Source organism: Argiope bruennichi, chromosome 1, assembly GCF_947563725.1.
Source record: "Argiope bruennichi chromosome 1, qqArgBrue1.1, whole genome shotgun sequence".
Classification (NCBI taxonomy): domain Eukaryota; kingdom Metazoa; phylum Arthropoda; class Arachnida; order Araneae; family Araneidae; genus Argiope; species Argiope bruennichi.
The window spans coordinates 10,267,559-10,286,872 of record NC_079151.1 but is presented as its reverse complement, the minus strand read 5'-3'; the positions used below and the strand labels follow the sequence as shown (position 1 = coordinate 10,286,872).

General features: G+C 26.6%; 2 protein-coding genes and 1 long non-coding RNA gene across 3 annotated transcripts; 1 reads left to right on the top strand and 2 right to left on the bottom strand.

Moving 5' to 3' along the window:
* Positions 1–577: 577 nt before the first annotated feature.
* LOC129962306 (uncharacterized) lies at positions 578–5,637 on the bottom strand. Its single transcript, XM_056076056.1, has 3 exons — positions 5,260–5,637; positions 1,964–2,099; positions 578–682 (listed from the first exon to the last, which is right to left on the bottom strand). The coding sequence occupies exons 1-3, from the start codon at positions 5,635–5,637 to the stop codon at positions 651–653; spliced, it is 546 nt and encodes a 181-aa protein (XP_055932031.1). The 3' UTR covers positions 578–650.
* Positions 5,638–9,405: 3,768 nt separating this feature from the next.
* LOC129978872 (uncharacterized) lies at positions 9,406–10,476 on the top strand. The gene is made up of 3 exons (XR_008785226.1): positions 9,406–9,507; positions 9,835–9,917; positions 10,465–10,476. It is a non-coding gene; the product is annotated as an uncharacterized LOC129978872 (long non-coding RNA).
* Positions 10,477–13,543: 3,067 nt separating this feature from the next.
* On the bottom strand, positions 13,544–19,281 carry LOC129967479 (uncharacterized). The gene is made up of 3 exons (XM_056081888.1): positions 18,141–19,281; positions 16,690–16,822; positions 13,544–13,819 (listed from the first exon to the last, which is right to left on the bottom strand). Exons 1-3 carry the CDS (start codon positions 19,038–19,040, stop codon positions 13,647–13,649), a joined length of 1,206 nt encoding a protein of 401 aa, XP_055937863.1. The 5' UTR covers positions 19,041–19,281; the 3' UTR covers positions 13,544–13,646.
* Between the last annotated feature and the right edge of the window lie 33 nt (positions 19,282–19,314).

Here is a 19,314-nt window from a genome sequence, read left to right as displayed (position 1 = left end):
TAATTTCAGAAAAGTTTGATAAAATCAAAGTTCTTGTGTTAAGAGTATATGTTAAATCTTTAACATAATCTTAAAAAAAATCTAGTAGCATTACTCCTTTTTATAAGTGTTTACATAAATAATTTTTCTGGATGAATATTTAACAGTAAATAATCATTTGCTGTTAAATATTCATTCTGTACTTAGTTTGAAAGTTAAATGCATGTCTTTGTTGTTTTAATTTTTTGTTGCTAACTTATTAGAATTTTTTTAAAAATTAAATGCATTCATCATGTTTTTAGTAGAAAATATGAATTTTGTAGAAAAATTATATATTTCTTACTATTTTTAAAAATTAAGCTTCTATTAAAAAGACTATATTTTAAACAGTTTAATTTTTATTTGATGAAAATTATAGCTTGTCTGTAATTGGTTTAATTGGCAAAAATTAACAAATTTACACGTTTTATATATAATGCCTTAAATTGTGTGTCTGAGTTAATTTTATTTCTTTATTTAATATGTTTATTATATAACAACCTAATACAAATAAATTGATATCAGTTTATTGATGAGTTAAACTTTAGTTATAAGATGTCTCTATTATATTTATGAAAAAAAATTGATTCCAAATAATGGTAGCAGATAAAGTAATTATTCAAATTTAAATATCACTTGGTAACATTCTTCTTTTGCTTGGATTCTGAAAAATAAAATTAATTGCTGTACACATTACAAATTATATTGATCTTATAACTTCATTATGTCAAATTATGTAGATTTTGCTATTTTTTATAAATATCTAATAAAAGGAATTTAAATAATTTATTTGATATTTTTATAAAATATCACTGAATTTTGCTGTCAAAATAGGTTTTGCTATATTTTTTTTTTTTATCAATGCACACCTTGAATATTTTCAACTGTATTAACCATGAGTTTTGAATTTTTTTTCTAATTTTTATTAAAAAAATATATAAATACTGAACATATGAATGTAAAAATAGGATAGTTAGATGAAAAGCACATGATGTCAATTATGAATACTCTGAATGGTTGGTTCAAGTTTCAACATGCAAGTGATTTAGTATTAAATTATAAAATAAATTTTTTAGAAAAAAAAAATGCTCTGCATCTGTCAGAGAGAGTCAGGTCATCTGTATTTCTAAATTAAATGCCTCCAATTTTTATAGGAGATATTTCATTCCCATCTCTGCCCTGTCTTACCATTTGCTTGGTGCAGCATGGCCAAATATGGCTTTTGCACCAAAAAAATCAACCAACCTTCATTCCCATCTGAATGAATAATACATATGAATGTCTATCAAATCCTTCATGACAAATGTTTATCATTGTAGATCACAATTATTTTAAAATTTTGAATTAGAAATAAAGGTGGCATTAAAGTTAATCTCTAATCTTTGAAATTATGTCTGTCTGTTTTGAGGCAAGAAAAGTATGATGTAACTGTAAATATGATAAACAGGAAATGTATCAAAAATAAAACAATTTAAATAAATGACATTTGGAGTGATCTAATTATTAAAATTGTAGTTGTTTATCAAATTTTGGTTTATTGTGGTTAAAAAAAAGTTTATTTTTTTCCCATTAGTATTCTATGAAGGAATTAAACATGTATCAGTGGGATTCTGAAAACAAAAATCTGAATACTCATTATGTTTATGCTTTTGCCCAAGGTCCTATATTTTGTGCATTAATTTGGGCATTAATACATAAAGAAGACTACATCTTTATTAGGGAGTAAGTGAAAAAATTTCAGAAGCAATCAATTCCATTTTTCTTTCTTTTTTTCTTTTTTTTTTAAGGATGCAAATTTTATAATTACTACATATATTCAAAGATAATATTCAGGAAGTCAGGTCCTGCCATTTTTTTCCTCTATTGTAATTTATTATATTGAATTATTTTAATATCATTTATAATGCAACAAAGTTACCATAATTGGAAATCACTTTTTATTTACCTTTAGATATTGTGAATAGGGTCATTTCTTGCAGCATTTTTATCATTTCAGGTGCATTTTTTGTAAAAGAAGCTTGTTGTTCCTTTGACAGTAAACAATTTCTTATTTGATGCATTTTATTTTCATTATATTTTTCCTGTAATAAGAAACATTTTGGTTTCTAAACACATATTTTGAACAAAATCACAAAATAGAGATTATTTTCCACGTATTTTCAAAACAGATTTCTGTAACGATGAAGGATACATTGATTCTAAATATTCAAATTACTAAAAACAACTTTTGGGAACATGAATGCAGCCTTATAGTATATTTCTACTTGTTGTCTGAAAAAATATGTCTATTTTAGAATAGAAGGTAGCAAATTGTCACTTAATAAATTCCTCGTTTTCGTTTACGTAGTACATCTATATTTTTACGTTCCCCTTTATATATTGTCAAAAAAATGCAAATTTTCTCCTATCATTTTGACATCTTATGTGTAATGGAGTTTGGCATTATCTGAAAATAGACATGAAGGCTATAAAAATAAATGTGTGCTGTTTATTTTAATAATCCATCTTTTCTCTAGTTGTCATCTTTATGGTTTTAATTTGGTAAAAGTTTACAATTGGGTGCCCCTTGATTTTTTTGGGACTTTTTTGACGGCAAGATCGGCACCAAGGGTAAAAATTTTTGGTAATAACCCAACAATAAAGTCAATGAAAACAAAATGTTATGAAAACCTGAAGTAATGCTTCATCGCTGAAATTTCTCGCTAATCGAAGGGGAACCCAAATCTACAATAGACCCTTTAATTTAATACATTTTTTCATTTATTTTCACAAGATTTCCTCGGAGATAAATATTTCTTTTTTGAAAAAGCAGCTATAATTATCTGTTCAAGTTGAAATGACTGTAAAGAGTCAACTATTCAAGGTGAAATTATTGAACTTTATGATAAAGCAAGTGATTTATCATAAAATTGAAATTTATTATAGTATGTTACTGATTTTATTTCCTGTAGAAAAAAAAAAATTCAAAATAGCATATCATTTCTATCTGCGGTGGAAAATAAACATAAATATTACGTATAAAAACCTCGCCGGTTAGATAGAATTCAGGAATATGATATTACAGTTTTTGAAAATATTGCTTCGAAAAATTATCCATCCCGATTTTTACTATGTATAAAGAAAATGTCAAAATTATTCTCCTTAAGCTACTATCGAAAGCTATGATGAGTAACCGGCTTTTTTTTTTAATAGAGAAAAGCTTATTATAAACTCAATCAAAAACTGTAAATGATTTCTGAAAAATAACGTTCTGATATATCATAATCTTAAAAGCAATTCAATTTGAATTGATATTCTAATAATCAGAAGTTCCCAAACTATTAAAAATTACGACCCATTTTTTGAAAACTGAATTCTGTAGCAATCCATTTCATTCTCAGGTCATTGAGTTTTTTTTAAGGAACGTTTTTCCGAAAGTGATTTTATGGATCAAAAAAAAATGTTTGTGAAAAAAAAAACATTTACCTATCTCTACTAATGATAAAGTTGAAAGTATGCATGTCTATGTTGATGCTACAGACTAAACCGTTTGATTTGATCTGATAATGTTATAGGGCCAAATCACGTATTTATTTTGGAAAGTGGGAATGTGCATTTAGGAATTAATAACAAATTAAACGAATTTTTGAAGCATTTCCACCGTACGTCGTCTTAAAATTTAAAAAATCATATTTTCAGTGATACTATTTTAATATTCGTGCAATTTTTTCCCCCGATTTCTAACTATAGATTACATTGTTGACCTGCAAATCGTTTTCATTATTTCAGCAAATGTTTTATTCACGAGATTTTCTTCTATGGTTTAAGGTTAAGAAAAATGATTCCACTTAATATTTGCGTTGTTACGAGACGAATAAAAAAAAGTGGAGTTACAATACTGCGAAGTTTAGAAGACATACTAACGGAATATTTACAATTTTTATTGCACTATGATATCGTAGGATCTGTTTCCATCAGATAGGTCCATGTACACAATGAACAGAACATACGTAAGACGATTAAAATAACACAGCTTTATTGTCTGACATTTCGACGAACATGGAATTGAAATTATTTCCAAATGAAAATTACCAATATCCTAGTCATACCAACTGGCCACCAAAGACGACTAGTTATTAAATATAGTTTTAATCTCACATCGCATTTTTGCATTGTGGGAAGATGTAAAATCTTATCTTGACTGACAATTTCCGAACCTCTGTTGTAATTTATTTAAATAATAATGTGTTTATTTAAATAACTCAAGTACGAGGGAAAATTGCTTTCTTTTGTTACTTCAAATGACATTCTTATTTCAAGTAGGTAGAATACCACTACTGCATAAGTTACTAACGACTGATATTCTGTTTATTTATTTATTTCCGCACACGTTATCTGCTAATTTTTTTCAAAATTCTTACTTTCACTGTTTTAGCGAAGCAGCAAGCAAAGTTAGCAGCTAAAAAAAGACCGTAAGATTTCTTAAAATTAAAAATTTTAAGAAAATTTAATCCAAATTCATCACATTGAGAATTGAGTTGGAACCACGAAAAAGAGCAATATAACCGAGTCGTTGAAGGAAGTATTATATTTCAATGGAGCCAGAGCAGTTGCTGCCCATAAAATGCAACGTGCAAGTAAATATATATTTTAATTTCCTAATAAAATGGGTTTATCTTTAATTGTGACTGTTCTATTGCTTTGTTTATCTTAACAATCATCTAGTTTTGTTTTTTTGGAGGGGGGGTCTTAATTTTTATTTATTTATTCCCCATATAAATGAAAACTAAACTAACTTCAGCCTTTATTCGAATACAAAATATTGTTCATAAATATTGGCAAATGCATATAAATAACAAAAATGTCTATTGTATCCTTCTAAATATGCATGGTGATAAAAATGCAAGTATGTGAAAGGATATTATGTATTGTAATAGATTGATAGTTTGAAATGTGATAAAAATGTATATATGGCATCATATGATATTTCAAAATTCATTAGAAAGGGAAATGTTAATAAGTTGACTTCTTTGAATTAAGCGAAACTAAAGAATGCGGTGCAAAATTTTCGCTATCTGCTAAATCATAAAAAACAATATAAAATATAAATATCAACTAAAGAATATAGTGTAGGCATAGGTTTAAAACATTCGACAATGTATTGCCTTTAAAAGCTTAAAGTTTGGATATTATACCATATTCTTTAGTTTAGTTTTGGATTATATACATTATTAAAAAAAAAGCTTGAATTAACAAGCGTACCTTTTGCTTTGTCGTCCAAGTTAAATTAGTATCAAATTCAGTTGATTCGTTCCATCTCGCCAACTCTTCTTCCGTTTCTTCTGGTATTGGAGAAAGCTTGTGATGCCTAATATTTTTCAAATTTCCTGTCTGATAACAATCTATTACTGAAAACTCTTTCATGGGTCTCGGTATCTCTGCATCCAAACCAAAATCTTCGTTAAATTTCCTTCGCACAGATGGATGATATTGCTGAATCACTTGTATTGCATCATTAGTTTGAGATTTATTAAGAAAAGTGGATTTATTATCTGCATCCTTTTCACTTTCCGCTCCAGAGATAAAGTGAAGCTTTGGTATAGAAGGAAGAGTGAAAATGGAACGAAATAGCTTTTTCATCTTACCAGGAAGAGATATTTATTTTTAAAAAATCGTCATGCGGAACGAGCCAATTGCGTTTACATATATCGCATAGCATGAGTTCATTATCATTCGCAAAATCGTTTTTAATTTGATTTTTTCATCAATGGCGAAAAATACTCTATCAGATTATCTACCTGTTACAAATAACTTGAATTATTTATCGGCACTTGTGTGCCTTCCATCTGGCACTCATTAGTTATATCAATGAAAACCGGCTCTACATCTAATTGATTGATAACATTTCAGCATCACAACAAATATATAGCAAAATACTGTTACGGATTCCACTACTGAGCCCGTAAATTCACCGGGTTCGATTGCAGTCGGTGTATAGTGCAAAAACAATCAGCAGGCCTCAGTAGAAAACAACAACGACCTTTATTAAACACAAAGACACAGACGACGGATACAAAGACGGCAACTATATAAACAGACAGTAGCCCACAAGTAATAATACAAAGCGGCCAGACAGAATTCAGTAGGAGAGGGAATCTTCGAAGCCTCGCTCTACGGTCTCTCAAAACGGCTGAAATTCTCCACTATCTCCTCGCTTTAGCTGTATCCAACTGCCGACTCCCTACCATACAACTGGCTATTCCACATACAACTTGATGCTGCTTCCATAATAGACAACAGGACTCGGCACTTAGCAGTTCAGCACTCGCTTTAGCTCCACACAACGCTGGACTATTCCGCTGTTACTTCGTTATCCTCTCGACACTCGTCACTTGTCTACGACTCCGACTACGATTACTTGAGACTGCCGGCCTTTTATAGTCCCCAGGAAGCGGGCCGAGAAGGTCCGGGACCAATCAGGCGTATCTTCGTTCCTCTTGGATGGATCGCTAAAATTCTAGAAGTTTCCAGTAATATCTATTTTGTCACCAAATTATCGTCAAGCTCTGAGATCACTGACGCTGCACTCAATCAGCAGCCATAGGGCTGATCGTAAAACGGTCTTTCCAATGATTCAACTAACCGTGCTGGGAAGCAACTTTACAGGCTTGTAACAATATATAAACGAAATATGACATAAATTAAGGGGAAAGAATGTTTAAAATTATGCATAGCTTCAAATCCATCAAATTTGTCTGCTCGAATACGATTAATCGAATACAAATTTGTCGATTCTTGAATCTGAAATTCGTTACTTTCTATAGAGGGTGTCTACATATTTTTTGAACGATTGCAGGACCCTTTAATTAATTTTTAAAGTAAAAAGACTATTTTCAAATGTTTTAACTGATAGCTTTTTTTTTCTTCACTACAAATCTGAATCGTGATTTCATTATAGGAAGGCTTTTCGTAAAATGTTCTATGGGTATGGATTTCCATTATTCTTCTATTACTTTCATCAGTCATGGTGGGTTTAAGCTTGGAAAGAGCTCTTTTCAAGTAAATAGAGGCACAATAATCCATAATTAAGATGTCAAGGAACTTCGTAGAAATGTGTTAGAAAGATATACAATACTTATATCAATATTATAATCAATTTATATCAATTTTATCAATTGTATTGATAAAATTATGTTTGTAAATTTTTTCTTTTCATTTTTGATAGTAAATAGACCTATACTTATTGCAGTTATTAAAGCAAATCGAGGTTTATAATATATTTCTATTTATCTCTAGTTAAATATTTTTTAATACAGGATTCTATAAACTGTTCTGCGTTGAACCACATATCTCGATAAAAGTGAACATTATAAACATGGTAAACATTACTTTTTAAGCGAACATGGAAAACATTAGATTTTTTAAGTTGTAAAACTTAGTTTGTTATTTTATTTATTGTTGCTATAAATATATTTTCTAACTTCGCAATTGATTTCTGAGTCAGTGGATTTTTTCTTGTTGCAACCAATAATCGAAATACTTTAGAAATAGTTGCAATAGTTGATACATTTTTCGAGTATTTGTTTGAAGTCCTCTTTCCCTGTAGAAGTTATGACTGACAGTTTTTCCTCTTCTGATCAATAAAGTTACTTGTTTTGCACTTAGAAATTTCAATATCATGCATTTCACAACGTTTTTGGATAATGGAATAGAAATATTTGTCTTCGGAAAATGCAATAACGTATTCTTCAATCCACAGCTTATTTAGATACGACATTTTGAAAGAAGGATAAATTTAAAGATTTCAAACTGGCCGCCACTGGCGACCAGCTGGTGCGCTAGAAATGTATTGAACTTTATTTAAATCATTTAAATCTGAACTAAAGACTTTCAACTCAATTAAATTGGTACTTTTAAAAAGTTAATTTCTTTAACACATAATGCCATTTTCATTTCCATTTCTCGTTCAACAGTAGTTGCATTCTCCAGATACTTAGGTCCACAAAACTAGTTAGGAAGTTCCCATTTCTCAAAAAATTTGAAACATAATCTTTTCTTCTCTTTGGCGAATTTTTGAATAATTAATGCTCATTAAATAAAAAGAGGTTCAAAATTCTGTACAATATACAACTACCCACATTTATTGGTAAAGCAGGAAATTATTTTTGTATTTCATCACTCAATAAGTCAAACACTTCTCATTTATAAATTAATTAGTCATCGAGATACATAAAATCCTTCTCAAATCAAATTTCTCTGTAGAAAACGAAACTCTCGTAAAATATCCTTGGCTGTGGAATGGCCCATTAAAGCTGAAGCCACATATCTAGTTTCAACTTCCTTTTTTTATTATTATTATTCCAAAACAGAAAACGTAAATTCATTTGTCTTGTATCAAGAATTGGTTGAATGTTCATCAATCATTAGACTATATGCATTAAAATCAGCCACACATTGAATGTATCGTACAGTGGGAAATATAAATCCGAGTGTAAGAGCTATAAGAATAATGAGTCTTCCCACATTTCACAAACTATTTATCTCCAGTAACTAATATTATCTCCAGTTACTTGGCCTGATGAAATTTCTTTCTTTGGGTGATAATCGTGCTTGTTATATTCCTTCCACTTCAAACTACACAAAGAAAAAAGATTGGATATTGATAACTCTTCCATATCAGTATCCCTTTTCTGTTTGTAGAATTCTCAAGCCAAGCCTATAATTTAGTAGAATTGTTATAAAAAGTATCAAAATGTATAAAAAAATGCACACGTTGTTTTATTAGTTTAAATTGTTGAATTGGCTCTTGAAAATAGGTCTTTAAGCTTGTACCTGCATACGTTATAACATTAGAGTTGGAAAGAAAGAAAAGAGAAAGTCTAAAAAAGCGTTTTTTTTTTTTTTTTTTTTTTTTGCTTTTGAATAAAAGAAAATTTTTTAATTTGAAAAGCTGAAAGGCCTACAAATTGAAAAGTTGAATATTAAAATAACTTAATTATATCAGGGGTAAACTTAAATAGAATTCAAATTTGAAAAAAAAAAAAAAAAATCAATTTGAGTGGTATTATATATTTGCTTTATAATTTCTAATTTAGCTTGGTTTTATGTCTAAAGAAATGCTAGGTCTAAACATTTTAGATTTATATCTGCATTACTTTTCGAAAAATGTCTACAAATACACTTTTATCTGTCCGGAGAGAGGGAAAAAAAAAAAAACATTTTAAACATATTGTTCTACAATTGCAGATGGTATAATAATTGTCAGAAAACAGAGGTGGAAATAAAATTTAAAAAAGAAAAATCTTAGTTAGTGACGATTGGTTTTCAAAAAAATGTTAAATACATTTTGTAGAGAATGGCTTGCTATATGGCGACAGATCACACTCTTCCAAAATCTGGCAACACCGGTTTCGTTTCAGCGCGTCTCTTTGCTTCCTAGTTTTGATTTCCATTCCCATTTTATCATCGCAAATATTGTTAAGCGTTTACTATAGCAAATTGCTATTCAAAGTAAGTTCTTGCTGTTATGTAATAACAACAAAAATTTCAATTGCTGAAATGAAAACTAAATTGATGATAAATTAAAGGGCAGGAAAAATAGAGGAGGACAGATAAATTTTTCGATTTCTTTTTTATCTAAAATTTGGTTTCAATAGAATATAACATAACATATTTAATTATTGTTAACATTTAATATATTTAAAAAGGGAAATAGTATTTATTAAAACTTATTATTAAAAATTCATATTTTAATATAATTAATACAACTTGATCAATAATATAACTATCACACAATGTACTTTGTTCCATTTTTCCCCCCATAATCAATGTGAATAGCAAACACAGAAAAACCAGCCATTGGCATCATGTTTAAAAGATTTATAAGAATTCTTTAAATGTAACAAGGAAGAAAATAAAAGGTAATATCATTATCCCATACTTCATCTTTATCTCATTAATTTTAGGTTATGAAGTAAAAAGTCTTCATATTTAAAAGTACAGTCAGTCTTTTTTTCTTTCTTTTCCTCCTTAATTTGATATCTGCTTTTAAATTCTATCCCTCTTTTCAGAAAGAAAACAGAATTTTCATCTAAAGGAAATGTTAATTCAATTTGACATCCAAACTTAGATTAGAAATTGTTAAATCTTTATTTCTATAAAACTTGTAGTATTTTATTTTGATTATCATAAAACATACTACAAGCAAATTAAATATAACTGTACAAAATAAATGATACCAAGAATAAATTTTATACAATCTGATAATTTTTATTTAAAAATTCATTCATCATTTTCATAAATTAAAAAAACTTTAGACTTTCATTTCTATTATTTGATTCATTTCCTGTATTTTTGGAAGATTAATGTATCTTCATTGATGATTTTAAATAAGAATTATTTACTTATTACATTGTACTGATTATAAATCACTAAAGATTTACATTTTATGAATTTTAATGCCTTTAGGAAAAAACAGATTATAGAGATGAATGAAAAAGAGCGAAAAGGTCTTGCAGAGCTGCTGAGAGAGATGAGTGTCCAGGATCTCATAGAAATAGCAAATTTAACAACCAATCACTTGGCAAAATATGATCGTGATGTAAATCCAAATGTTGTGATTAATGATATCATCAACAATGCAAGCACTAGTTCTGAAATTCTGCACCGTCAAAAAGTCTTAAAGGATGTTCTTTATAAGTATCTAAAAAAGAATGGTGTACCAGTAAAAGCTAAGGGCAAAAGGCAAGAATACATACGCAGCTGCTTGGCATTGTGGGGAAGTTCTGATCATTTAAGAGTGTATAATGATGAGAACACACGACAAACAAGAAGCTTCTCTGGAAGAGGAAATTACTAATTTGACAGTGAAAAATGACATTTTACCTGACATTATATTGAATGTGTTATAATTTCATTTTTCATCAATGAAATTACATTAGCAATTTCCTATATTATATTGTGTAATTTATAATCAATGGTTATTTTATTTTTTGATTCACATATTTTATAACTTTTATTTCTTAGTTGAATTATAAATGTTGTTTCAATTATTACATTATATTTATTATTAGAGTACAAATCTGTAAGTGCCAAAACAAGAAAACATCTGTGGAAATAATACAAAATAAAGAAAAAAAGTGCTTTCAGTTATATATTCATTTTCAACAATTTTTACATTACATAAATGAGTCTTAAAAGTAGAGAAGATTTTTAATTAAAAACTATCCAATGGATGGTTGATTAATAGAACTAAATCATAATTGCTTTATTTGATAAAATAAATACATAAAAAATGGTTATCTGAAAAATATCTGGAATAAGTTTATGAAGAACAGTGATATTTTAGTTGTTCCTTTGTAATACTTCCTTACCTGCCATTGCTTTTTTCCCCCTTGCTGTATCAATCACACAATACAAAAAAAAAAAAAAAAAACTTAAAATCATACAACATTTTCTAATGTGTTTTGCTGATAATTTATTTTTAAATTAAAAGAAATTGATACCATTATATTAATTCAACTGTAATAGCACAACTAAAATTAATTAATATTTTTAAAGAAAAATAAGAAAATAAATAGCTGATATGATTAGCAAAACTTGATTGATTAGAAAATTTTAATATCACTAGATTTCTCATTTGCCTAACAACACTATTTGTAATTTCATATGGTTATTAAAAAAAGAAATGCAGAATGATCTGGTAGATAAAATATTGTTACAAATGAATATTCTTCAGATTTTTCCAAAATAACTTAGAGGAAAGAAAGAAGCTTTGCAGTAATAATGCCAATATATTTTAAATAAAACTACCAATATTTGTATACGGCAAAGCCATAACAATTTCTATTGATACTTCAGATTGTTTCAAAAGTTGAATTTTAATACTGATATGATATGGGTACTTGAATAGCAAATTTTTTTTATCCTTTTTACAATTTAAACAATGTGAACATTTTAAATTGTATATTTTATCAAACATTATAATTGTAATATGCACATCTGATTTGGAAAGATATATAAAATTGTCTTGATACACATACAAAAATGATTATTTTGAAATCTCCTATTTCTGAAATAATTTTTATAAATATATAAAATTCATTTTAACATTCAGTATAAATATTACATTCATATAGTTAATTTAAGAGTTATCTTCATATTTTATCCAATATGTAACCACAAATAAATCCACCTTAAGTTATTTGGAGGATAAACCTGAATAACAGAATTAATGGAAACTATGACTGAATACTAAGGGCCATTACCAGCCTCAGTACAACCCCTCTCACAGAAGACATTTCATGTCATCATTAGACAACCTCAAATCTTTTCTGTAATCACTAATGTAGTGAGAATCAATTTTAACACCAAAGTATCTAATTCCCATGGAGGGACAAGGTCTATTCAATATGAAAATCAAATTTTATGGAAACTTGCTTAAAAGCCATATTAAAATAAAACAAACTTCATAAAATCTGACTTCTTATAGGTTTTCTATATCAATATATTGTTAAAAGGGCAATAAACTATTTTTTCCATTTATTATCTTTGAAAAAAATGTGATTAATTTTTAAAATTATTTTGAAAGTTTGAAAAATGTCAAATCCTGAAAAGAAAAACAACAATATTTCAATCATTTAAAAGTGTTTCAATTAAATTTAAATGGAAAATTCTCAATATAGGAACACTTCTAAATTTTTTTTTAAAAAACATATCATGATTCATTTAAAAACAGAAATGCAAGCAAGGATAAAAAAAAAAGTTCAAAATACTTGATACTTCTTACTGTCAAAATAATTTCAATACAAATTAAGATGATTCATAATATCAAAGAGCTTTTATGTCAGAGATTTCAGATAAAAGCTATATTTTTTAATCATTCCTACAATATATTTTTTTTAATGTTGATATTTAGTTATTGAATCTGTTTATGTTATACATAAAATGATGTATCATTAAAAAATTAGCAAAGAGTTTGTGCGAGTTTTATTTATAAAGGTATAGATCCTTTATAAATAACCAATATATTATGCATTAGTTCAAATTTATAACAACACTAAATAGAAACTGCATAATGAAATCAATTATAATATTAAATATATGAAGTGGAAATTGCAGTAATTTTGATACATTTCTTTCTTCAACTATACCTCATATTTTGAAAAAAAAAAAAAAAAAAAATCTTAGAAAATATTTAATAAGTTAAAGACACAGGTCATTATATATGTATATTCTTATTTACTTACAGCATAAATTGTTACAGAAAATTCAGAACTTAAAAAAATATTAAGAGTAATTATTTTAAAATAGATATGATAATTATAAAACAATGTTGCTATTATTTTAACACATTTTATTAATATTTGTATTATTACTTAATTTTTTTTATGAATTTACTCAGTAATATTTATTTTAAATTTAAAAATTAGTTCAAAAGAAAATTTAAAGTAATCAGATGTTAGGAAAAGAGCATCCATCTTTTTACCACTGATTGTATAATTAAACATACATTCATAAAAATAAGATATGAACCAATTTTATACAAAATTTATTTTTTTAAATATCAGGTGACTTATTTTAATTGAAAATAAAAACATAGTAAAAAATAGTATATAATATTAATACAAAATATAAAATTTCATCATGTCTTATAGACGTGGTAATATTTCTAATACTTTTGCTGGTGGAAGTTTCATTATACAACACAAATATTTAACAAGATATATTTTGTCTTGAATAGATTTAGGAGAAGGTTTCTTTAGAATATTTTCCACTCCAGTCTCAAGTTCTTTGATGAAAGCTTGGTGTTCTTTCACTAGCTCTAAAATAAATAAATAAATATCAGAAATAGAGACTATACAAAGATCTCCAGAAAATTAAAATGCTATATATACTATACTGTGAATGTATTGTGTATGTCATTAAAAAATTAACAAGAAGTTTGTGTAATTTTTATTGAAAAAGTTATGTGTTGTAGTTATTTATCTTGATTCTATTTATATTATTACAGATTATTTATAGTTACTCATTAATACCAGAATTTACCCTTTAAGAAATTTCATATGTTCTTTGTCTTTTTCTAACAATTACTATCTTTATTAATAACAGCAAGTTTTGAGGGTAAAAAATTCCAATGATTATCATTGCTTTTAATAATTATATTTCAAAAAAAAAAAAAAATTATATTTTATTTTCTGATACATCAAAATCTTTTCACTTTACTTTCAAATTATTAATTATGTTGAATATATATTTTTCATGTATATGCAAATATATCAACAACATATATATTAAAGATAAGAAAATTGAATTAATGAAATAATCCCGATTTTATAATACTTATTATACAGCAATATATACAAATTCGTGAAAAGAAATTATAATAATTCTGGTAAACAAAAAAATGATTCTTACTCATATTAAACACAGAAATTCACACTTTCTATACAAAAAATGAATATTTATTTGTATACAAATAAAAAGCAGTTTATGCTACTTTAACTAAAATATTTAACTTAATTTCCAGTAGAAAATTCCAGTTACATATTTTCCTCCATAATAAATATATTATTAAGTACCTTAAGGGAGTACATAAAATAAAATAAAAAATATTCGTATAATATACTCACAAAATATTTTATTTTAGCACATTTTCATTGGTGCATTTTTAAATTTTTGCTCAAGAAAAAAATTACAAATTTCCATCAAATACACAAAACAAAATTTTTGAAATGGAAAGAAAATATACTGTAGGCTTCATAAAGGTTAATGAAACATGCATATATTTACATGATATTTTAGGCAATAATTCTCAATTTGGCTTTAATCTGTTTTTAAATTATTGAAAGTTCAATGATCAATTTTTCTAAAATCATCAATGCAATTATCAAATTTGACAAAAATGTAATAAATACATGATTAATTATAATATTTATATGAAGTCTTAGTATTATAATACACGATAACTTTAGGTGAAAATTAAAATTTACCATATTCTTAAAAAAAAAAAATACTCAATTAGCTTTCTTCAAAGATATTTAAATTTCCACTTCCTAAGACTACACATATCTCAAGATATCTCTATCAAAATTTCATAGTAAAATCACTGAGGGGAAAATTTTTTATCTCTTCTGTTCTTGTGTTGTGATGTAGGTGCATTACTACATCTAGACAGATCTCGGCAAAATCAGATCTCGTTTGTTAATCATCACTTGGCAACTGCTCGCACATTCAGGTTGTTTACATACTTGCTTGGTGGAAAATCTGAGGTGGGGTTAACAGCTTTCATCAGTATACCCCACTCTGTTTATATTCAAGATTTTCAAATCTGAAGGAAATCTGTTTTTATGGAGTTGGATGATACATATCTAGTCGGAATGAATGAAATCTAACCTCTTTGAAGTATAACTAACTATTCAAAATTATTATCATTACTGCTCATAACTTAAAATAGCAGAATAAAAATAACTTTTTTTTGTGACAAGATGTAGTTTATCAAAGCTGCTTGAAATGACTAAATTAATACTGTTTAAAGTTGCCATCTTCAGTAATTATTTCAATGCTATTATGCCTTTCAATTTTGATGAAATATAGCTTATCAAAACAGGGAAAAAGAAGTAATTTCAATACTAATTTTTAAACATCTCAGAATTATACATATTTTTATATTTTATATTATAGTATATTTTTGCTTTCTAACATTTACATCTCTCTGCTACAAGAAAATTTTAATTTCAGAGATTGATGATGTAGTTTTTAATGATTAATTTCCTTTGCAACTGTACATTTAATTTTTTATTATTATTAATATTCAGTTCTGTTTTGTACTGTGAAAAATATTTAATTCTTTTTGTTGTTTAAGCAAATGATTTTTTACATCTAAATTCAAATAAAAAAGAAAACATTCCCTCCATCAAAATACAGAGGATTTTTTTTTTTTTTTAAAGTGCAAAAGTATTTTGGTATACAATTGTGATCCAGTTAAGAATTCATTTTGTAAAAGTAAATTTGTTTTCAATTGTAAAACCTGCGTTTATGCATTAATGAAAATATATTTTTTAAAACTTTTTTTCCCCTCATTTCATCTGGATTTTTTTTTAATCATTAGGAGGATTTTCAGTTTTTAAAGACATTTGTGAATTTGTCCATTGCTGCTTTCATGCACAATATTGTTGCATCATTAAATATTTTACTTAGTACTGAGCAATCTAAATATAAATATATACACACAAAAGTTACAATAAATTACTTATGTAAAAATTAAACTTACTAATAAATAAGAAGGGGAAAAAAATGTTCAATAGGAAGGATAGATCCATTTTCTAAATAATATATTAAAAGCGAAGATATAAATAATAAAAAAAAATGTGCTTGCTAATTAAAAATTTAATATGAATATGTTTGGAATCAACAGAAATGAATAATTACAAAGATATAACAAGGGTAGAATGATATGGATGCAATCAAAATATTCATATTTTTTTATATTTGAATATTAAATTAGAAAAAATTATTCAAAAAATATCTTGCCATCTATTGTAGAGTTTATCATCAGTTAACATGACAAGAAGAACCTTTTATGAACTATGAAAATTTTTTGACAAGAATTTACTCACTTTCTCTGCAAAACAGCTTTTCTTTTGATTTTTAAAATTAAAGTTTCATTGGAAAAAAGAAATGAAACATACTTACTTTCATTCTGCATGGGAGAATCTGGAACTGCAGATGACCCTTCAGCAAAAATTTCCTCAGAATTAGGTTTTGAGCCTACTTGAGCATCAGCAGAACTACTAACTGTGTAACTCTGTGATAAGCATTCTTCTTCCTATTATATATCAATACTATTAATTCAGACAAATGCATGTAATATATATATGTGTGTGTGCGTTACAACTTTTTTTTTTTTTTACATACATAGTTTTTCTAAATATCTAAGTAAAAAAGAATCACTAATGATTTTATATTTTATAATATGAAGCTAATCAGGCAAAATAATAGAATGCAATTAAATCATAACAGAGATTATTTCCTTAAATATATAATTTTTAAGCTTCAGCAAACATCAAACTGAATTTTAAAGCATCAAATATAGCTTGACAACCAGATTAATTCATGTGACATAGTCATATAGGGAACAATCAAGCAAGTTACATTTTTTTCTTTCTGTATAATTCATAATGACATTACTAATTTGTCTTTAATTTACATAAATATCAATTTAATTCATTTCTGCAAATATTATGCAGTTAATTAATTTCTACCTCTTAGTTTTTAATTCTTTGACAAGTCAATTAAAGCTTAATTTCTTATAGTTCTTTTATGTATTAATAATACAGTCCTCTTGATGGATTATTTTTAAAATTTTAATTCATCTGCAAGTGAAGCTAAACTTCATCCAAAAATGATTAAGCAAGAGTTTATTTCTAATTTTTAAAAGATTATAATAAATAATACATAGTTAAAAAGTAATAAGTAATTTTCACTAACAGAACAAAAACAAAAAAAAAAAAAAAAATTTAAATTTAGTAGTACTTTTAATAAAGTGTAGTAACAATAGGTTTAGTATTTAACAAAGTACTTTCAGTAAACAAACAATATATAATACTTTCATAATTATTGTTACTATAATTGCAATTACTGCAATAAACTTTCAAAATAAGCAGTATAATTTTATATTTACTGGATTCAAAGTAAATAGATAATATATATATTTTTTTAACTGCACATATCATACAGCAATAAAATTTTAAAGATAATTAAGAATCCTAAAATATTAGTAGCTTAAAATTTCTACGAATACATGTTAGGCTAATGACAAAATAGTAATAAAAAAAAAAAAAAGGTCCGAAATAGAAATAATTAAAATAAATTTGAACTAACCGTGAATATAAATTAAAAATATTTGCATCAGATTTCAAATTAAAACATAACAAGTTTGTTGCCATTAATTTGCTCATAATTTTTAAGTGCATAATAGAGCAACAAACAACTTGTTCAAGTAGTGAGCATGGTAATACATGTTTTTCAGTTATATAGCACAACTGACTCATACACTTTTAATGAATATTAAAAGTGTACGAGTTCAATGTTAAACTGAATAATTTAAGTAAATATATTAAATATAAATGATCAAATACACATACATCTGATTGATGCTTCTGCTGAGCTTTACTTAACAACAAATTGTCAAATTCATCAAATTCTGCAGTTGGCTGAGAACTGGAGACAATGGTATGTACAGATGAAGGGTTTTCTGGACTTGCAACAAAATTTTTCTTCTGTGATTGTACAATATATTTTAAATCATCATTTGAAAATATATCATTCATTTTTAAATGGCTTACAAGAGACTGTGAACCCTCAATTGGGCTTAACCTATCAGAAATGTCTGCAAAATTATTCTGAGCATTCTCCGAGAAGGCATCCTTAGCAGTAGATGTCAATGGTTTATATTCTGGTGAAAGAGTACTTTTAGTTGGAATAGAGGAAATTTTAAAATTAGAATCCATCCCAACACTTCCTTCAACAAAACTTTCCGATGTATTTGATGATGTTAAATTTTGCTGCATTTCATTTTGTTTCAATTCAGGAGGAACAATACTAATATTGTTTTTGCCTTTCATATGCAAACTTGAAGGTAATGTTTCATTCATGCTGATTACTTCTAAATAATCACTTACATTTACATCTGGTACTCCTGCTTGTATATCATTGTTTAAGTTTTCACTTTCTTCATCACTAATATCACTTGTTCTGGCTTCTGAAATAGTGAACACATAATCATTTACATCCAGCAAATAGTTTTGTTTCACACAGTCAAAGATGTATTGGGTAGATACAAGTTTTTTCCCCAAATCAGCATTAAGAACCTTCGTTCCAGAACTGATTAAATGAATAGCACCATCGCTTTGAGAACACAAACCACCTCCATGTTCAATCAATGCTTTCAAAAGTGTCTTTTCATTTGTATTTCGAACATTAAATTCTAAAGGTAAACCATCTTCACCAGAAAATAAAACAATACTATGTTGAAAATCAGTCATATTCCTTTAGATATGGCATATCCTTTAACATTTTAATAAAAAAATATCTTCGAATAGAAGCTAAACACGTTTGATTTTCATCAATTGCTCTTCATATAATAAAATTGCAAAAATTAATAATTATTAAATTTAACTTTACTGCTTTCCAAGCTTTTTTTTTTTTTTATCTCATAGGATTAGTAATATTTTAAAATATTTCCCAACACAAGAATACCCACAGTACAAGAATTCTAATTTTTGTTTATTTATATACAGCAATCTAGTGACGGTTACA